The sequence below is a fragment of the Pollicipes pollicipes genome, unplaced genomic scaffold (assembly GCF_011947565.3).
Source record: "Pollicipes pollicipes isolate AB1234 unplaced genomic scaffold, Ppol_2.1 Scaffold_4881;HRSCAF=5763_pilon_pilon_pilon, whole genome shotgun sequence".
NCBI classification, from domain to species: domain Eukaryota; kingdom Metazoa; phylum Arthropoda; class Thecostraca; order Pollicipedomorpha; family Pollicipedidae; genus Pollicipes; species Pollicipes pollicipes.
Window position 1 is genome coordinate 4,373,888 of NW_023596576.1, and position 20,719 is coordinate 4,394,606.

General features: G+C 48.0%; 1 protein-coding gene across 1 annotated transcript in view; it reads left to right on the plus strand.

Moving 5' to 3' along the window:
* The first annotated feature begins 3,921 nt into the window (after positions 1-3,921).
* The window catches only part of LOC119101821 (tubby-related protein 4), a 66,549-nt gene continuing 49,751 nt past the window's right edge, over positions 3,922-20,719 (plus strand). Inside the window, exons 1-2 of the mRNA XM_037225248.1 lie at positions 3,922-4,032; positions 14,178-14,345. Coding sequence (XP_037081143.1) covers positions 3,937-4,032; positions 14,178-14,345 — 264 coding nt within the window. The 5' untranslated portion in view covers positions 3,922-3,936. The remainder of the gene's footprint in view (positions 4,033-14,177; positions 14,346-20,719) is intronic.

Consider the following 20,719-nt stretch of genomic DNA (forward strand, 5'->3'; position numbering starts at 1 on the left):
CCATAAGACAAATTATGATGGACGAGGCATGCAATGGGCTTATTTTGTTCCATATTTTTGGCAATTTGCCCCCAATTTCTTTAACTGGTCCCTTATGGCTGCTTAAACCGCATGTTTTCTTCAGTTGTCATGGTTTGTTGACCGGCAAATCACTGTACTGTATATATGCACTATATTTTTAACACAGGGATACTCTAAACTGTGTAGCAATTTTAATTATGAGTTAAATATTGGCATGTAACAAATAGTCAGACCACCCCATTTAAAATGTGAAGCCAACATGTCAAACTTTGTCATTAAATATGAATAAACAAGCCCAAATGGATGCATTTGCTGCAGCTGAAAAGGCAAGCAGCAATACTGGCATGTTCATCTAAAAGTTGTATTATTCTTGGAGAAGAGAAGTTGTTTTGTGGAGCATACCCATTATTGCCCTTGACATAAATTAGCCATGACAATCAACATAAGTTGTTCAAAGTGATTTAAAGTGCTTTGATTTGTGTGTTGTCAACTTCGTCTGATGTCAACAAACATACACAAATGAACTGAATAAAAATGCAAGTTGGAACCAGCCAAAAACTAGCTTTAAATATGTTTTTATCACAAGTGCTGCTGTCAACAGATTGGTGAGTTCAGATGATGTTCACCACATGGGCTACTCTAAGCTAGGATAAGTTGGTCAGGCGCATAGCGAGTGGCAGTAGGACTTGTGCAAGAATCAGTAACTCACAATCGCTGCTGTGATACGAACAGGTTATACAGGATGAGACGATGTAACGCCTCTTTAGGTTGGACGTAGGCTACTTTCATGGAGATAAGCATTGGTATTTTGTAAAAAACAGTGACAAAATGTTTGTTTTCTTTGACCCCATCTCAACAGAAGCCAGAAGTATGTCTATTGTGTTTGACTTGGTGATGGGCTGATGTGTAGAAGTCCGATTTTTTTTTGTTTGAGTGTTTTGTGCTTGTCGAATTTTCTGTTGTTATTTTGTTATTGAATTCTTTTGCTTTGTTTTGTTTTAAAAGTGCTGTGGAACGGAATTGAAAAGTGCATCATCGAATTATTGGTGTTAATAATTTGTAATGCTCATAATGCTCTCATGAAATTACTGTGCTTTAACACGCTCCCGGTTGGCCGGCTAGATACCCTTCGCTCAGGTGGGGGGAGGGGGTCAATTTACCCCCTCCCATCTGAGATCTCGGGAACTAAGAAAGTTAGAGACACCAAATTTACAAGGTGTCTTGACCTATACGTGGACTCACTTAGGTTAAGGTTTCAGCTTCCTAGGTCATGACCTTCAGGTAGAATAAGGTCAAACAAGGTGAAATTCCAGGTTGGTCTCCAAAACGCCCCAGAACCTAGGTAACTGTCTCCAAGGAAAATTTCACAGGCCCATTTGAGGTCATTGACCTTGTTTAACCCTTTGAAGGTCATGGTGACCAAAATGATGCAAGACTGATCTGCGTTTTGCATTTGAATAAGCGACAAATATTACACTAGGCAGTATGTTCCTAAAACAAAATATTCGACCCGGGCCATCGTAGGTCAATGGCCTGTCCTGACCTCTAAGAAGTCAATTTAAGATGTATAATGCGGTTCCTGCTGTCAATAAATTCGAAATGAGCACTAGAAGCTATCCCATATAGCAAGCCCTAGAGAAATAAATCAGGTTGGTTTTGACCCTGGCCTGACCATCATACCTGACCTTATGTCAACGTAATTTGCTCATTCAATATTTGTGGTGTGATGTATGGTGTGGTGTCTAATAATTGTGCTCTGATTTAAGACTGCAAATGGTCTTGAAACATGAGTGGTGTTGTGTTGACCTTTGACCTTGTTTAATCATCAACATTGACAATGACCTTGACCTTGACCTTGACCTTGTTTAATCATCAACAGCCTCTGCTTATATAATTTGTTTCTTGAATTTTTGTTTTGCCCAGGCTGTTTTCAATTGTTAAGAATTCTGGCAATGACTTGAGGTCAAACAATAAGTCAACCAGAAATCGTTTAATGTGGATCATCTGTTTTTTGTTGTTGTCTGTTTCCACACCTCATTCATCCCGCAAATCGGTATGTTCTGAAAAGTGTGGAGTACCGAAGAGGCGACAATAGTAACGCGATTGACATTTTTCTCAGATACCAAGCGAGATGTGGCCAATTAGGAGCTTGTAGTAGTCAAATCTGTGAATTAACGTCATTCCCAGCCCGTTCTACTACATTGGTTGTGAGCTATATTTCTTTTTCGTCTCGCCAAAAGTTAGGGGTACGCACAGACCTTGGTAATGTGATTTTATTTCTGCAGTGCCAATCTTTTGAGCAAATTCGTTGTATTTGTGTTTGTACGTCCAGCAGGCAATGCTCACCAATAGCACAAAGCATGCCATTTTGTCATGCGTCGTGATATAGACATAGACATTGGTCGCCTAATTGGTGCGACACTGTGTTTGTATCATGTGGTTTCGAATCTCGATCTTGAGATGCGTTGAGTTCACTCCACGGATAGTTAAATTTGTAAGCGATTCACCATACGTTGCTCCATGAAAAACTGGTTTACAGATAAAGTTTGTTTGCTGTGACCCACATACGTTCCTGGCAGGTAGCACATCACACCAGGTTCCCGTCAGGTATCTTGGCAGCCCGAGATCGGATCGGCCAGGCAATCCTAGCAATGATGCTGAACGCATTCAGCAATAATGCGAAAACAAACCGTCTATAAAACGCCACAAGATTTTACATGCGTTTTCAAAGCACGATATCCGTTGCTTAGCGAAGTAAGCCTGCGGGCACTTGTTAGCACTGTAGATTTCGAAAACTGTTACGCGCACTATGCATCAGTAACTGCGGGTTATATGGACCAGTAACCGAGGCTAGGGAAATGAAAGTCACACAGTTTACGGGTAATTTCATTTACCATTTATATTGATTCTGGAGGTGTGGTTTGTGCATGCTACAATTTTTTTTAAAGAGCACCTTGCCTTCAGGCCACGCTTGCCACACTTGGGAAGCGTAGCAAACGCGGTGGCTCTTCTCGACTTTTTCAGTGAGGTGTTTACATCTAATAGTTTAATTTGTGCAGCCTGAATTACGTTTTCAACGCAGCCCTTGCCAGGCATATAACATGCACATTTTCATAACCGTATGGTATGTGGAGTTGCACTCTGAATTTCAAAACAATCTTAAACTCAAGTGGTAGCAAAAAATAATTTTGGTTGTCAAAACTTTTGACCCGTAAAATCCCACCAGGTCTGGCCCAAAGCTCATGTCCGCATGTTCCGCGCGTTCTTGTCGGGCCAAATGTGATCCGTGTCCACGTGTCCTTGTCGGGCCAGATGTGGTCCGCGGCCGTGTGTTCTTACCGGGCCAGATGTGGCGGGAACGCGGGATAAAAAGCTGCGTTTGTTGTTTAGACCCGATGTCTTCTAATCGACCCCACCCACTGTCCTCGTTAGAATGCATACTTCATACCCAGCACATCACGCTATTTGAGAGCTGGAAGGACGTTTCACATGACTTTGCCAAACCTTATCACATCCCGCTCCGCAAATACCCTCGCCTCCTTCCGCTTCCCACAACGGAAATTCTGTCGGCATCAAATCAAACCATCGTTTCACCAAACATTCACTAGATGTCTCTGCGCGGGCCGCCGTCGTCTGTCGTCGCCGCCGACGCGCCGATGCAGCGCAGGTTAGTCGCCGACGCGGCGCACGGCTTCGATTTTCTCGCCCATACCATTGCCGGACGGTGGTGCGCAGGGCGGAGCTGGCCAGGGCGGGCAGCGCGCGTCGCCTGGCGGGGGTGCGGCGGCCGGCCGGTGTCGACTGGACCATGGGCTGTGCGCGCGGCGGCGCTGACCGGCGGCTGCGTCCGGAAGCCGTGTGGAGCGCCAGCCCGCGGCCGACAGCAGCCCGGTGAAGCCGTCGGCAGGCGTCGCCATGCACTTCCACCTGGAGAAGGACTGCCATGCCCGGTCCGACTGCCACATCCTCTCGCTCTCGTGGATGGGCCGCGTGCCCAACGATCTCATTGAGGTAGGTCGGAAGGACGCGGCAACTGCCAGACCCTGCCAAATGTGTGCGGAGCGGAGCGGGGAAAGGCTCCAAGCAACAACGTTTACACGTTAAACGTTATCCCATGCCCTTAGATTATATTCAAATATTTATGTCATGGCCCAACTACTGTTGCTTGCAGTATAGCAACAGTTGTCGTCCTTTCACGCGCCGCCGATCTCGTCCGATGCTTGGATAACACAACAATGCAATCATCGCAATTCGAGCTGATCGATTTATTTTCAGCCTCGCAGGGACTATTATTAAGCCACCGGGAACGCGTTTTCTGAACCCGAGTTCCGTTGGCTGGAGGCGGGCTACCCTTTCCCGGCTAGCCCGTAAACAGGCTACCGCCTCGGTCTGCCGGACTGAAATGGTCATCAGGCTTATTTCGCGAGGCCTGCGGTCACGCGTGCGATTGAACTTTACCGACCAACTACGGCCAATGGGGTACCAGTGCAGGGTTCTGCTCTTGTTCTTGAGAACAATTACACTGCTGCTTGGTGGCAACGAGATGGATGTCAACAGCTAATTGGATTCGCTCCCTTTGTTCACTGCCACGCGTTTTCATTCACTTCCTGACGGGCAAGAACCAACGGCTAGCGTGAACACGAGATCAATGAAAGTAATATTGCATTCATGTCCGTGTTTGGGCACGACCTGGCCCGTTCCAGTGGTCACTAAAGTAGGGTTCATGGGCGGAGCCATCAGTGGAACCCGTGAAATTCATTGGGGGGGGGGGGATTTCTACGGAAGATTGGATGTCTAAATTTTTTAATACAGCCCTTACATATTCTAACCGGTTTATGGGAATATCGGGGATTTTAGACAATGAAATGTCGCAGTGACTAGACAAACATTGCAGACCTTTACCATGTTCGTATTGGGTTCCTCAATGTGGGAAGAAACTAAAGGAAAGAACGCAAAACCGTAGAGTATGAAAAAGCCTTGGTTTTCGCCACAATGAAACTTAGTCTCAAACGGCTGTAGTTTCGCCAGGTGGGTTGAAAGGGGGGGGGGTCTGAGCAGTGAGAAATGGCGAAATATCTCATCAAAATACCCCAACAAACGGTTCCTCTCCGATTCTGGACCACTTTTTCTGTGTTCAGTGGGCTGGAGCCAAGTTCGTTGGGATGGGGGAGGGAGGGGAGGCGAATGAAGCCCTATCTGAGTGTTGAAAGTATGACTGAATAAGATGTAGAATATTATATCATGAGAATTGGGTTGTTCATTTCTACTGGTCTTTCTATTGCAGCTGGCAATTACCTTCCGTGCAGGGGAGCAGCCAAAGGGGCTGCCTCCCCCCCCCCACTTAGGCCCAAGTTCTTAATTTTGTTTTCGATCCAGATGGCCTCCCGAGAGAAGAATAAAAATCGGCAGAATGCGCACTCACCGAACCCGTCCCCCTTAAGAGATCCTTTTCTGCGACCCTGCCTTCCACGTAAACACTGAGTGAAAGTACCACCACTGTGTACCTTACAGTAGGAATATCTCACCTGGATTTATGCTGAGGGTAGCACTCTTGACAACCCAGGCTTGAAAACTGTTTCGAACGAGTCGTACAACGTCCGCAAGGCCTCTACGGAAAATCAGTGGCCTCGTGTTTGAATGAAGGACACGGCCCGGACCAAGTAAACTCATTCCGCAATCTTGTTCTATTTTTGTTTCGTCTTCCAGCTCTATTTTGTCATCATTAGGAACGCCATCAGGACCATGAACTGCCCCCGCGTGAGAACTGGGGCCCTGCAGCCGGACCCGTCTCACCCCGCCGGGGCTCTCAGGTCTACCCTCTCCTGTACCCGACACACCAAGGTCCGCCACTGCTCGAGAGTGCCCGTCGTCGACTGACGGTAGATTCGGAGTGTTCCCGGACCGGCGAGCCTCTCCAGCACTCTACTCTAGCAGTGGTCATGGCCTGCGCGGTGTCCCACCAGAGCCACAGTGTCGCGGACGCAGCTGCTGCCGGCGCACTTCGCGCGGTGCGGGGGTAGCGTGCGCCGGCGGACAGGCGTGTTTTGCGGTACAGTCCGACACGCAGAATCACGCCGAGCCGGTGAACCCGAAGACGGGGCTCAGACAGCGTCCTTTCCCGGTCTGGGGACAAATTGGGCTACGAGTAACTGCAGAAATGTATTTGCAATGTTGGCTACCCGAGAAATAGAGTTCCGCTGGTACTGCGCGTGTATGTCTGCGAATTGAAAGCATGCATATATATATATATATATATATATATTATATATATATATATATATATATATATATATATATGCATGCGTTCAGTTTGCAGACATACAGCGCATAGTGAGAAATGTAATTTGAAACTAAAAATTATCCTGGACCACTTACTTTCTCTGATCGCTTTTGCCACTCTTGGTTGACACTTCTTGGATTAGGCGTGACTTCGGACCGTGTTGCAACATGTCCGGACATTTTGTAACACCTGGCGCACCGTCTGACACGGATTGTCCTTTCGGTGTGTCGGTGTCCTTTTTACTTTTCCACTTATTGTAAAAATGCATCAAAGAACACCGCGCAGCACAACAGAACAATTGCAAAGATATTCTCTGACTCTTTTTCGGAAAAAACGAAATGACCTCCGCTTGCCCTTAGGTGACTGTGCTATATCGTTTCATGGCGCTCCGGGCTAAAGCGTTGATAACTCCGCGCGAATCTTAGCCTGCGACGTTTCTGTTCTACGCCGTCTGTTGCACACGACCGTGATTCTACCGGAGTACGCGCTGCCGGCACGGAACTCCCCGCCCCCCCCCCCCCCCCCTTCACCCTCCCCTCCGCAAAACCCAGCGGTCTGTCCCCGGACTGTCGGCGAGTGGAGCATCGGGCGAGGCGAGCTGTCTGCACGCTCGCGCGGTAACCTGTCTTTACACCGCGGTCGTCGGCGGCCGGGGCAAATTAGTCTGATTGGCCAAAAGTCACCCTAATTGGACGGGGCGCCGTCGTGGGATAGTCGTGCATGATGAGTGAGTGCGCCGGGTGATGGGCCCGCCTGACGTCCGCCGGTGCCCCGGACGGGCGCGACAACAGCGTGAGGCGTGACTTCGAGTCGCGCTCGCACGCGGTCCCGTCACACCGATCAGGACACGCCGAGGTGAGGGCCGTCCACGCAGCAGGAGAGCGGGATCGTGCGGCATGAGAGCGGGGTGCGCGGCACGACAGCGTTGCGTGCAGCAGGAGTCAGGGGTGTTCGGCGTGAGAGTGGCGTGCAGCGTGAGCGGTGACCGGTGTGGAACAGTCTGGTACGGTCACGGTGGTGCGGGACTCACTCGTCGCAAATGTGGGGTGGTGACAGGCGGCTTTTAAGAGATTTGGGAGGGGTGGCTGGTGGTGTGTGGAGTTACACCAAGAGATGTCACTTTCTAAAATTTGCTTTTGATGCTGAGCTAGCAAAGTTGATCTAACCTGCCGCCAAATCATTAATGTCTCCTATAATTGTGGACGCTGTGATTTACGCCTCAGTTTATTATTAATTTTATAGGTATTATATTTATGATAAGTTACAAGGAAAAATTTAACAAGCAAAAACTTGGGTAAGTTCCAAAATTGTTTATTTTTCGAAGAATCACTTCATTTTTGAAATCAATGCGTTGGTGATAATAATTCTATATAATGATGATGATGTTGATAGTGAGGTATCTAGTGAACTAGGTACCGTTAAAGTACCTATTGTGCCATCAGTCCAAACACTTGCTCTATTTCATTAGCCCAGTTCCCCTTTGGTTTGCTTCTGATGCTCATATGTATTCCGTTGTTCACAAGGTACGAAATATGTTTGCAAGAGTAAGATGGGCCAACCTGTTATAGAATGTCTCGGCATGAACATACCTTCACATGCGGTGCACCACATAAACGTCTCATGTTCCAGATTCCCGTTAGGCTTCGAATCGTATTTTATCTTCCACTTCAAAATCTTAATGCCAAAACTCACCGGAGAAAGGCATGCATACTAGAATGTCATGGTTTTTGCTTGACATTTATTGTCTTTATTCTACTTTGAGACTGAAGTCAAGAGTTTACGGGGTAATATTAGCTGCAGCCTTATTAGCTATATTAGCTTATTAGAAGTTGACCTCCGATGCAGGACGTTGCTGCTTAATGCGAGAGAGATCGGAGCACAAAAATCCAGGAGGTATGTAATCCTGCTCCTTGTGACTAATTTTAACCCAAAACGCTTGTGTAACACGGAATGTTTTCGTAGCAGTTGCTTTTGCTGTAAGTTCGTGCATATTTGTTTATTTCGTTGCTTGAATTTGTTAGTCCAGAACAAACCCATGCAGAGTCAGATACATATATGTGCTACCTTGAGCTGGACCCATAACCAGCCAAATCGCAAGCAATTATCTTTGTGTTTGGATGCTAACATCAGCGCACTTCCCCCACTTAACCTAAGAAGGGAAGATCACATTTTATTTATTTGTCCTATTTGTGAGGGTGTCCACCGGCGATGGGCCTAATTTACACATGTTTTTATACCCTCTGCAGGGTAAAACCAACTGCGTCTGTAATGGCCTCGCTCTTCCCACACTTCAAAAGGCGCCGCGCTGTTAAGTATCCTGTTTGAGTACGCATTTTCTGCAAAATTTTCCCAACGACATGTCTTTTTTAAGATCAGGCAGCGAACTGTCTACGTTGTTTTCGGTTTGGCATCATGTGTAAATTTCGTTTCCACTTTTTCCGTTTTTTAAAAAGCCCTTCTTTCCAGAGATCGGGGTGCTACCTCTGGTGGCTGATCTAATTCTGAATCATTCAGTTCATTATGGTAAAAAGATCGATGCACGTCAATAACTGATGCCAATGAATGAATTATTTGAGAGGGCTGACCGGTAATCGCAAGCAAATGTAGTTGTTAATGGCATGAGACGGAGCCCAAAAATTAATCAACCAAAAACCAATGCAAGGAAGTTGGATTTCTGGTTGAACGTTAAACGTTGTATTTTGCGTAGGCAATATGTCGAAGATTTATTGTGCGTATTAATGTATCACACATTATTTTTCAAAAATGGCAAGGAAATCTGTATCATGCATCACTTTTACATAACCCTCAGGCACCTCCGCAATGTTTAGGAGATATCTTTTAAAAGCGCATACCCCTAGCCTACACAAGGTCGCAAGACATCAGTTGGCAATGTGCGTCCTGTGCCCACCACATACTGTCTGAACTGATATGCTTCCTGTGACCAATCGATAAGCTCTGAGGAACGATGAACACAGATTTTAGATCGTCTCTGCCCCCAGGGGGATGCAATTTGCCCACAAAATTTCAGTGCGCCACCTTTCAAAGACGACCTACCAGGCGTAAGCGACTAGGAACAGCGGTAAACCACTTTAAATTAAGCTACTTCAAACCGGAGTGTTGGGAAAATGAACATCACCGGAAGTAGTTTGCATTACTTCACATAAAATATGTTATGGTGCAATGTACAATTAAATGATACGATCCTCATCCAGGTATAAGGTAAGCAGATTCCTGCAAATTCCAGTTAACGACTGGGTTTTGTGGGGACTTTGGAGCCCGCGCATTGCACATTGTGGCCACTTGGAGATTTGTGTCCTTACTCAGTGCGTCAGAATGTAAGGGGGCGAAATTACCGTGATATAGTTAAAGCAGTCTTAGACGTTATGTGTGAATCATCAACGGTGTTCAGCCTTTTGCATCCAAGTGATTAAGGCAAGCTGCCGATGGCAACAAAATCTTCTGGTCATTGCTACTACCCAATAGTTTGTGTCATTCGGGGTATAGCGCAGAGAGTGAAATTGTGGATAAGGACGGGACTTTTTATGGTCACTCATTGCATTGTCCAATAATATCCTAGTGAAAATCAGTGGTGTCCATATTACATTATGGAGCAAAAAAGATAAGCTGCATAATGAAAGTCAAATGAAACAACCGCACAAATCTAACACAGGCGAACCTAACAGCAGGCATTGGTTTACGCGTCTATACGAAACAACTAAAACTAAAACTAAAACTTAAAGTAAAATCACGGGCAAGAAACATTTTCTCCTTGTTCAGTGAATGGGTGTGCCACGCACTATTGACACAGCCATGTGTCCACCACGTGCCGATCAAGTCACGTGCCGGGATAACCAGGAGCTGGTAAAAAGTGCGGACGGTGTCCTGTCGACCCCGAGCTGGTAACGAATGCGGACGGTATCCTGTCGACCCAGAGCTGGTAACGAGTGCGGACGGTGTCCTGTCGACCCGGAGCTGGTAACAAGTGTGGACGGTATCCTGTCGACCCAGAGCTGGTAACAAGTGCGGACGGTGTCCTGTCGACCCGGAGCTGGTAACAAGTGCGGACGGTGTCCTGTCGACCCGGAGCTGGTAACAAGTGCGGACGGTGTCCTGTCGACCGGAGCTGCTGGTTAACCGAATGCGGACGGTGTCCTGTCGACCCCGGCTGTGCGGAGCGGGCGACGCACTCCGCCAGGCGTGCGCCGGACTCAGCCGTGTGGCTCCGGGGTACCTGAGACGGGGTCTGCTGATGCAGCGTGGCCGGCGCCGCCGCCGCTGTCACGTGATTGCCGGTGTTGCGGAGGCGGTGCGGCCGCTGATGTCACGTGACTGGCGGTGCCGTAAGAGGCGGCGCGCCCTCCGATGTCACGTGACTGTCGTTCCGCGTGAGGCGGTGCGGCCGCCGATGTCACGTGACCGCCGGTGCCGTGAGAGGCGGCGCACCCTCCGATGTCACGTGACCGCCGTTGCCGGGCGAGGCGGTGCGGCCGCCGATGTCACGTGACTGCCGGTGTCGCGTGAGGTAGACCGGCCACCGATGCCGCGCGACTGCCGGTACTGCGGAGGAGGAGTGGCCGCCGATGTCGTGTGAAATCATGCCGAACGCGAGAGAAGCTTTGGCTCGGCCAAACCGCCTGGAAAACGTGGCCGCTTCGTTGCTTTTGTACTGCGGTGCGGCCTGGCTTTAGCCATGGCAAAAGCTTTGCGTGCTAATATGTATCGAAGATTTGTGATAAAAAGGGGTTTATGTTGCTTTTGGAGATAGAATAACACACCGTCCTGGTATTGGTGTTTTTAGCCTAAAAATTACTTTTTGTAGGAGCGTGTCGTAGTCAAAGCTGAAGAGCGTATCAGCGACGGGCAGGAACCTTGAAATGAGTTTGTTTTCAAGTTCAACAACAATATTCTGCACTCTGTGAGAGCCATTTGGGGGATGCAAGGGAGCATAGCGTCAAACCTATTCCAGTACTACAGTGCTATGACTAGATGAGAAGAAGCATCTTTGCATAGAGGCGCCTCCACGGACAAGATCAAGAGGGCTTATGTCACGTGAAACATCATGGTTTGGTGCGTTCGCTGCACTCCATGCTGCGTTCAGCTCAGTGCAGTGCACAACATGTGACAGACCCCATGTAAGAGCTGAGTCGAGGGACGACAAATGAGGTTGGGTATCGCGGCACGCGGGGACCGTGGCCACCAACAGAGGGTCATCAGCTGATAGCAGCGGTGATGGGCCACGCTTCAATCAAATGCCCAGTCATGCTCCTTTGGAAAACTAAATGGGCTTATGACACATGCCGTCAAAGCATGCTCTAAAGAGAGCGGCATTGTTCACCGCGCATAGCAGCATTGTGACCGACAAAAATATCCATTAATTACTAAGCCTCCCATCCCCACTGTCACAAGAGGACTCTGGCTCAGCTTGTTCCAAAAATTTGAAACTCGTTTTCGCATTTTCTCTTATCACCTTGTTTCGCATCTCATGGATGCGCCCGTGAATTTTCTGTATTTACATGTCACCACCACACATAAATTTTGACGTCATTGTTTAACGATATCTGGTGGTTGCGTTGAAATTTATTGATAAGCATGACAACTATGTCTGATCAAAAGTTAATTTACAACTTTGGGTCCTACCCATTCACTTTGCCACTCCTTTTGGGAAGTGCTTATGTTTTCTTTTTCGATCTTGTCGATAGCAGTCAATTGTCGTTTATTTTTCCTAATCAGCCCAGCAGCTCCCAAGATCCCACGAGGGGGGATCCCACCCCTGAGTGCGAACAAAATATGTACTGAATAGGATAGGTTTTAAACTAGAGCTCGTTCGAAATACAGTAGCAGGTATACCACAATCCCAAGGTAGCGGGTCCAAACGTCGTGTTCGGCCGACCGGGCCAGCCGAGGGGCCGTGTGCGAAGGCCAGGTATCCGCTTCTGCCGACCGGACCAGCCGAGGGGCCGTGTGCGAAGGCCAGGTATCCGCTTCTGCCGACCGGACCAGCCGAGGGGTCGTGTGCGAAGGCCAGGTATCCGCTTCTGCCGACCGAACCAGCCGAGAGGCCGTGTGCAGTGACCAGGCTTGAGGGCATGGTATTAATAGCATCTCATCAGAAGCGCCGGGTCTTACCCGTGACGCACGGTAACAAATTGGCCAAGGTTATGCGAAGGTCTGTTCTAGAACTGGTCACCGCGAGCCACAACTTGTGTTATGCTTTGGTTAACCCAGACTCACTAGCGCGGCCCAAAGGGTCACATGGGGCGTGCACACAAAGCAACCTCCGATGCACGTGTCCCCCCCCCCCCAAATCATGGCGTGTATTTATATGTGTGAGACTTAATGGCGAAAATTAAAAGTTCCAGGTAGACACATCAAAGTCAGGATAACGAGAACGTGTGATGCTCTTTGGGCACAGAAGACATTTCAGCGCACGTTTGATTTCCTATTTCGGACGACTTCTGTGAACAGTTTTAGTTGTAAGTCCTTTCGTTGCAAAATCTTGCGTACGCCACAATGGGGGGGGGGGGAGATTTCTCCCCACCCCGCCAGAATCTGTAATATGGAGATCAGGAAACTTGCTTTGGATCAAAATTTCATTCGTTTCCACGGGCAGTGACTGTCTCGCAGAACAGCCGTAATTCAGTGACAAAGTCAGCGAATACCTGGTGGATATACAAACGATATGCGGCAGAAGCAATTGTGTTCGTCGCCAGGGCAAGCCAGAATTGATAACCCGTCATATGCTAAATACTGTGCATATTAGTGTATGTAGGGTTTACATTCTCTTCACAGTGTGATCGCACTGTAAATATGTTTTGGACTCCGGCGCCAAAGCCCCCCCCCCCTCCCCCCCTCACCACGTCGTAAATCCTGGTAGCCGCTCTGGTCGCAAATTTCAAATCCTTCTGGCGCCGGACAGCTGTGGCAACGGTGTCTGTCGGGCCCAGCCGTTCGCAGTCATGTGTCACTTCAATGACGAGGAGCTGAAGACTCTGTCTCTGGCCTGGTCTAGCCAAGTGAGGGAAGGACACGACACGGTGGCCAAGCGTCTCTGGACTGGCTCAAGGAGACATCTCGTTATGATGTGCTGACGCAACTGAACCGAAGTTAAGTAGGTAAGCCATGTGAGTTGTTAAGTGCATTTGTGCGGAGCATTATACGTATAGATATGGCAGTACTCTTAGCCTTATTGCTCGTAAAATAACCACAAGGGAGAGATGGCTGTAGTTATATTTTGGCCACACATCTTTATCAAAACGAAGATGAGCAGTGAACTCACATTAGAGCTGTTTGAAAACGTACTGAGGATACCAAAATGAAGATGATAAGTAGGACTACACACTTCTGTATCGATAAAGGCGCGTAACCGAAACGCCAAGCAGCTATCTTTCCTTTCTCCTGACTATTCTACAAGGGAAAGAGTTAGCAGTACTTTTCTATCTAGAAATGAGTAAATACCGAAATGAAGCAGTAAAAACAAGAAGGACTTGAGGTGATAGACGTCACTTTATCATAGGTTTCGTACTATATGTGACCTAGACATAAGAAATGAAACCTGTCGAAGTTATATATCATTAATTTCAAATACGCACATCTAACGCAGTTACAGACTGCAGGGACATGTGCAACGTTCTGACCTGCTGTTTTCGCCCAGACTGCTCGGTGTGCTTGAATGTTTACGGCTCGTCAAATAGCTCATCACTGCTCGCAATCTGTTTTTGAACACTTCTCTGTCCGGCGCAGGAATGAGCGGGCACTTCTGGCCTGGGGAGTTTCGTGATGTGCGGGCTTCGACGGCTGGATGCTCACGGAGTATGATCAGTCCACCGTTGCCACCAGCTGTTGGTCGTGGCTGACGCGTGTCCTGCTCCGTCCACAGCAGGAGGGCAGCTGGCGACTGAACCGCTCCAGCTACTACCAAGAGGGCTGGCTGGCCACCGGCAACGCCCGGGCCATCGCCGGCGTCACCTTCACCTCCTCGCACAGCCGGAAGCACACCGACCTGCCCGTCCGAACCAACTACAACCTGCGCGGACACCGCAGTCAGGTGCAGGGAAACACTGCTAGCCATTCACGGCGGCAACAGAGCCGCACCGAGTTGTGGGAAGGGGGCCGGGGCGAGAGACGGGATTTTTTGTTATTTCTTTCCAGTCTACCCCCCTGCAGCCAATGTTGGAGGGGGGGGGGACACGCTGTTCCTCTAGGGCACGTGCTCCTGGCTCTTCCCAACTGCATGCGCGACGCTTGTTTTGCCAATACAGTAGTGACATGTGTACGGTAGTGACATGTGTACGGTAGTGACATGTGTACGATAGTGACATGTGTACGGTAGTGACATGTGTACGGTAGCGACACAATCCGAGTGGAATCTGAAAGAACCATTCAAGACCAATCGGGCACTTTTTTTAATCTGACCGATGTAGGAAGCTCACCATATTAACTGTTTTGAAGGGTTCAAAGATTCAGAGAAGTATTCCATTGCTGGCGGGGTTTACTCTGCATGGCAAGGGTCCATTGTCGCCCTTCCTTCGTCAGGTCATGGTTTTCATAATGTAAGTGTGATCTTCTCAGCTAAAGATCACTTTTGAGTGAAGTTTTGTTGCAGCTTTTTAAATGCTGTTAAGAAAGAATTGCCTGAAAAGTTAATCATGTCAGTCTTTCATCACTCAGTCTTTCATCATTCAGTCTTTCATCACGCATCAGTCAATCAGTCTTTTAAACATCGCTTTTTACATCGTCTATTTTTTAGTTTTTGTTGTTAGTTGTCTTATGCCGTGTGTGGATGCCAAAATTTCAGTATTTTGTGGGAACATTTGACGCGCGTGGCCGTGGTCGCATTGCAGTTGATGTCTTATCGCCCCTTCCGTGAGGTGTATTATGGTACTTCCTTACAGAGAGGTTGTTGCGCCACCAATATGGCAAGCAGAACAAAGCCTGCATTCTTTGTTAGAGCAAGATAATTGCGTTTCGACATTTCTGCTCCGAATGAGCAGTTTTCATAAAAATATCGCCAGTTTGCTATTTTTGTATGCATATCCAATCTAAGTATAAGCCTGCGTAGTCATTTTACCTTTTTCTACACCAAAGTCCTCAATGATTTCTCGTTGAGTTTGTTGGCTGAATCTCGATTTGTCTAGTTTGTTGGCAGTAAAATAAGAAGCACAGTAATTTATGTTGTAGTTGGATCGGTGTTTATGTTTCTTGATGACGGTTTCAGTGTTTAACTAGCAAGTAATTTATGTCCCTGTCAACCCCACAATTCGAGTAACCGTTGTTTACTAGCATTTGGTGGCGCCGTTCAGTTCAGCGTGCAAAAACTCAAAGCTCAAACATGTACGCAATGCCCTGCGAACTACTGCTCAAATAATGCCGTTTGTATATCTTACTTGACATTCACAGGCGTGCGAACATTGTGCATTCTAATTTTATAGACCTTCCTATGAACGGTTGTTGCAAAGTCGAACATGCAAGGTTTTTCATAGTGTTAAAATTTATTTAGGATAAAACATAGGTAAGTATTAAATAGAAAACTAAAAAACAAGAAAAGAAAATAACTTGATGATATTCCGCCACGGCAGCGGACCAGGAACCCCTATCAAGCAAGTCCTGTCGTGATGCATTTGCAGGTCTAAGCGCCGAAGTGCTCTACTACGACCCGTTATACGCTGAACTACTCTCCACGGAATGGGCGCGTTTGTTTTTTGCAAGCAGGCACACCCACACACCATCTTGGTCATTAGCGCGTGCCCCTCGCGATGAGGCAGCACTTACCTTTGCTCTTATTAATGTTGCAGTCGAGATGCTTTTAAACTGGGAATTGTTTTCTATTTGTCATGAAATGTTCTTAAAAGCACAAAAATGGGCATGAAGGTACGGCCTGGTAATGTAACTCTTACAACGAAATGTCATGATCCCGCAAGGTCCTCCTGAGATGTCATCTGCGTAAAAACTTTTCATTTTATTTCAGTCATCTATTTTTCTATACCTACTTTCTCTTCCTCGCTCTAACGCTCGTTTCTCTTCGCTTCTCTTCTCTTCTCTTCTATTCCCTTCTCTTCTCTGCTCTTCTCTTTTCTTGTCTTCTATTCTATTCCCCTCTCTTCTCTCCTCTTTTCTTCTCTTTTCTTCTCTTCTCTTCTTTTCTCTTCTTTTTTCTTCTCTTCTCTGTTCTTCTCGTTTCTTATCTTCTCCTCTTGTCTCTTCTCTTTCCTTTTCTTCCTTCTCTTCTTCCCTCGTTTCTTTCCTTCCTTTTTCTTCTCTTCTCTTCTCTTGTCTTCTCTTTTCTTCTCTTCTCTTCTCTTCTCTTCTCCTCTCTTTTCTTCTTTTCTTTTCTCTTCTAGTTTCTTCTCTTGTTTTCTATTATCTTCTGTTTTCCCTCACCCTTACCAGCATTTTTCCTCTCCATCGCCTTCCAACTGCATTATCTGCAATAAATATCGCACGTTTGTTGCCAATCGTGTGCTAGTATGCTCATACACTAGCCCATGTGCCGCCCATTGCCTATCCACAAGGTCGTGATTAGGCCTCATGCTTGCCTCAGTTCTATGTATTGCAACAAAATGATAGTTCAAGCTATTGTGATAAAACTATTACAAAAATGTATCGAGAGGAGCGCAGGCATTTCCTTTCCTGAAAACGAAGTGTAGACACACGCCGTGCGAAACGGCACGCTTCTAGTGGCCACAACCGACTCAGCACGATTGCGGCCGCCCGCCTCCGGCTCTCAGCCTCATAAATTGGCTCTTGGACAACGTTGGATCAATATGAACCCTGCCCGGGAGAATGGACCCAGCTGAAATACGACAGCGCAGGCCGTCTTGGCCGCCCCTCCGGCGGAGCCACTAGACGTCAATAGAGGCGACAATTGCACGCTGCGCTGGCGGGAGGGGAGACTTGGAAGGAGTGGGAAATTGGCAAGGCGTGCGGATTCGCTTTCTTCCGCGCTATTTCCTGTAGTAATTCGTACGTGCCTGTGTTCGACTTTTTCATCATATGGACAATTACCCGAAGGCTACCAGACATGGAAAAAAGCTTGAAAATTGAGATGACAGGCAATTTATTCATCTATCTATTGACGAGCTAGATAGGTGGAATGCGGCGACGAAATGCAAATACAGGGAGCATTTACGGTCGGTCACGGTCACGGTCGGTGCAACTGAATCACCACATCCACGAGAGACATTGTAGCTTACAGCGACGCGAACACCTCTGAAATTGGAACAGGGTTTGTAGCATGTGGTTGTCCGTATACGGTGAGAAAGTGCCGTTCACCGCAACATCGTCACTGAGACACATGGTGACATATTCCAGTCGCTTCAAGTTTTGGCTGTAACGTGGCCTAATCCGAGTGGGGTATCTAACACAACGGACCATCCCGCACTGATGTCCCCAAATGTGTTCGCCTTCATGACGTCATATCGCCGCCGCAGATTCTCCACGAAGCCATCACTGTATGTTTGTCTATGGGAGGGCGAGTGCGGCAAGACGTGGCGGGGCGGCGGGGGGGGGGGGGGGGCTAAGGTGTCTTTGTTTATCACCCGCGTGTGCCTGTATGCACTTTTTGGCCGCTATTCCTGGAGAGATGACGACTTTTTCAGCCCGACAGACGGCTCTGCATTGATTCGTAAAGCAAACATATACGCTATCAGCTGCCGGGGCTCCCGCGGCGTGGGACGCACGCGGAGTCATGCTCGGAAATGGCGAGGACAGACTTTCCCACACCACAAAAACATCGGCCGCTGCTGCCGTCCCGACCTCGGACAGCAGTGCACCATGATGTGCTTATGGCGGAGCCTTGCAGAATGAGTCAGGCATCGCGGGATACAAACAAAATGAACTGAATGCAGTTATTCATCATCCGAACTTCCACATTCTGACACCACATGCAAGCCAATACTCTAAGGCCAACGTCCAGTTGCATCGATCTAGGCAATATTTGCGTGGTAGACGCATTTTATCAGTATTGGTGAACTAAAGGCCGGTTAATTATCAAGATAAAAAGTCCCAACTGATGGTGGGCGCAAAAGGTCAAGGTCGTTCTTGTTGACATCAGGCTTGTATCAAAAGTGGGCATCGTTTGGGTGATATTTTGCATTTTACTTATTTATGCATTATCTCGAATATATTTGCCGTTCCACGGACCATGCTTCAATAATAAATCAGCAATTTGCATCAAACGCAGGCCTAAAATTAAGCAGAAAATTACGCAATTCGTGAGCTATACACGCTCCAGATTTTACAATCTCTAATCGACCGAGGATGTTCTCTTATCATTTTTGTATCGAGACATTGCAAAATTTTGTGCGGCACGTAAATATCGGGAAACCTGATCAGGACGTCTGAAGATGTCAACTTCTGTATACAATAAAGAATGCGTGGCATAGCTGTCACATTCCCTATGTCGTATTTCTCACGCACATCAAAAATTACGCTGGAATACGGTGTGAAGTATTTCCATTGACGCTAGATAGGACAATCGATCTCCGATCAGTCAGCTGTGCATTCACGAGGCGCTGCTCGATGATGGCGCTGATGATGACATAAATTACTGGGCGCCACCAGTCCATTTTAAACGCGGCGAGCCTGGTGACAGGTCATAAAGAACGTTACGACTAGTGAGAGGATGGCGAGGTGAAACAGACATAAGGAATTTGCGATACACATGCCATCAACATCGCTGATAGTACTCGTTTAATACTGCTGATTATATTGAGCGCAGTTTATCTTCCTGTATGCATGCTAATGTCCGGTTGTCAGCGCCGCGGAGTGTCCGGAGTGAAGGCATTCCCGGCCAGCTGTTTGCGGTTGGGCGGTAGATAACAAGATAGGCCACTAGATTGCACATACTTCATCTTGAACTCTGATGCCTCACGTCACAGAAAAGTAAAGACGAGTTTGTTTAGTCCTTCAGGTGTAATTTCACCATGTTCGCTTTTTTAGGTTGACCTGAAAATAATGGCCATGGGGCTTAGAAGGTTGGTATTTCGTCACCCTACTAGTATCAATTATGACACTTCAGATAAATGACGACAATAGCTGCCTTTCCATATGTCAGAATATGTCTAGAGCCATACAACTTATCTAAAACTATTGTACTGAGCATATTCAACGTTCATTTTCTATTTTAATAATTTTAAGGACAAATTAGATGATGATTTTATTTGATCATATCTCGAAAAAACTTTGGATTTGTTTAGAACAAAACCTTTTTGATATTTATCTTTTTAGCATCGTCTTCTGTTATAGTGAAGTTCTATTATCGCGCTTGCGTATGCCGTTACAATAATTAATGTTATTATTCTTGTCCGCTCTTAGGCTCAAGAGTTAACATGCAATGGAATCAAATCCAGTTTATGGCCATGCTGCAGATGCCAATTCGGTCGTCATCGACTCACAGGACTAAATTATTTTCGCACTGGTGACACTAATTCCTTGTCTTAGTTTTACTGTTATACCGTATGTCGTTTGATCGATAGGAACAGGTACAAGCAAAAGGAATATCCCTGGCCCGAAGCATCGAAGCACATCACATCAGTCCGCACGCTCCGGCAGCTCCCCCGGGTACATTACACGTGACGCGGAGCATTGGCATACTTTGGATCGCCCGTTTCCCCGAACATTCTGATTGCCCGCCGGTGGAGCGAGCGGGCTCGGTCGGACGCGGCGCCCGGTGCTGACGCTCCCGCCACGATGCACGGTCCAGTGCACACGGCAGGCGGCAGATCGCGGCTTCCCAGAGCTCCGAACAGTGCCAGCCGGCAGCCGGAGCAATTTCTGGCGCATCTGCATACCGCCGGAACGCTCGATGTGAAACTATTCCGTACGTTCGAAGCCGTAGGCGGTCCCCACCGCTGTACATAATCACGACGGGTTGAAATGAGTACAGCTGTCTGACTGTCCTAAAGTTTGACCTTTCCTGACAGAAAGGTCTATAAAGTAAAGCAGGGAAGACTAGACTACCGCTCAGCTGACTTTGCTTGACCCTCCGAATTATTGCATGGTCTTCCGCGACAGCCCCCAGCCGATTCCAGCAGACTGACTCCCCACCCGGACCTTGCACCGCGGACTCCTCAGCTGACCTTCCCAGACAATCCCCACAGACTATCACCCAGACTATCCCATGGATGCCAGAGAGACTCCCACCCAGCCGCCACAGCGTGCCTGCTCGCCCGGCCTGCCCCGCCCGACCCAGAGATGATCGAGGTCGGCCCGGCCGCCTGTGGCCGGCGCTGATGGGGAAATGATGGTCCGAGGCTGCGGAGCCGGCCGCTCGGCGCCGCATCCATCATCGGCCTGGACAGCGCCGCCGACCGGCGCACACAAAGCAAGCCAACGGTACAGCTGGAGCAGGGAACAGACCGGCGTCGGCGCGCGGGAACACTGGCGGATGACCGATACGGACAGCAGGGTGGTAGAGGGCGG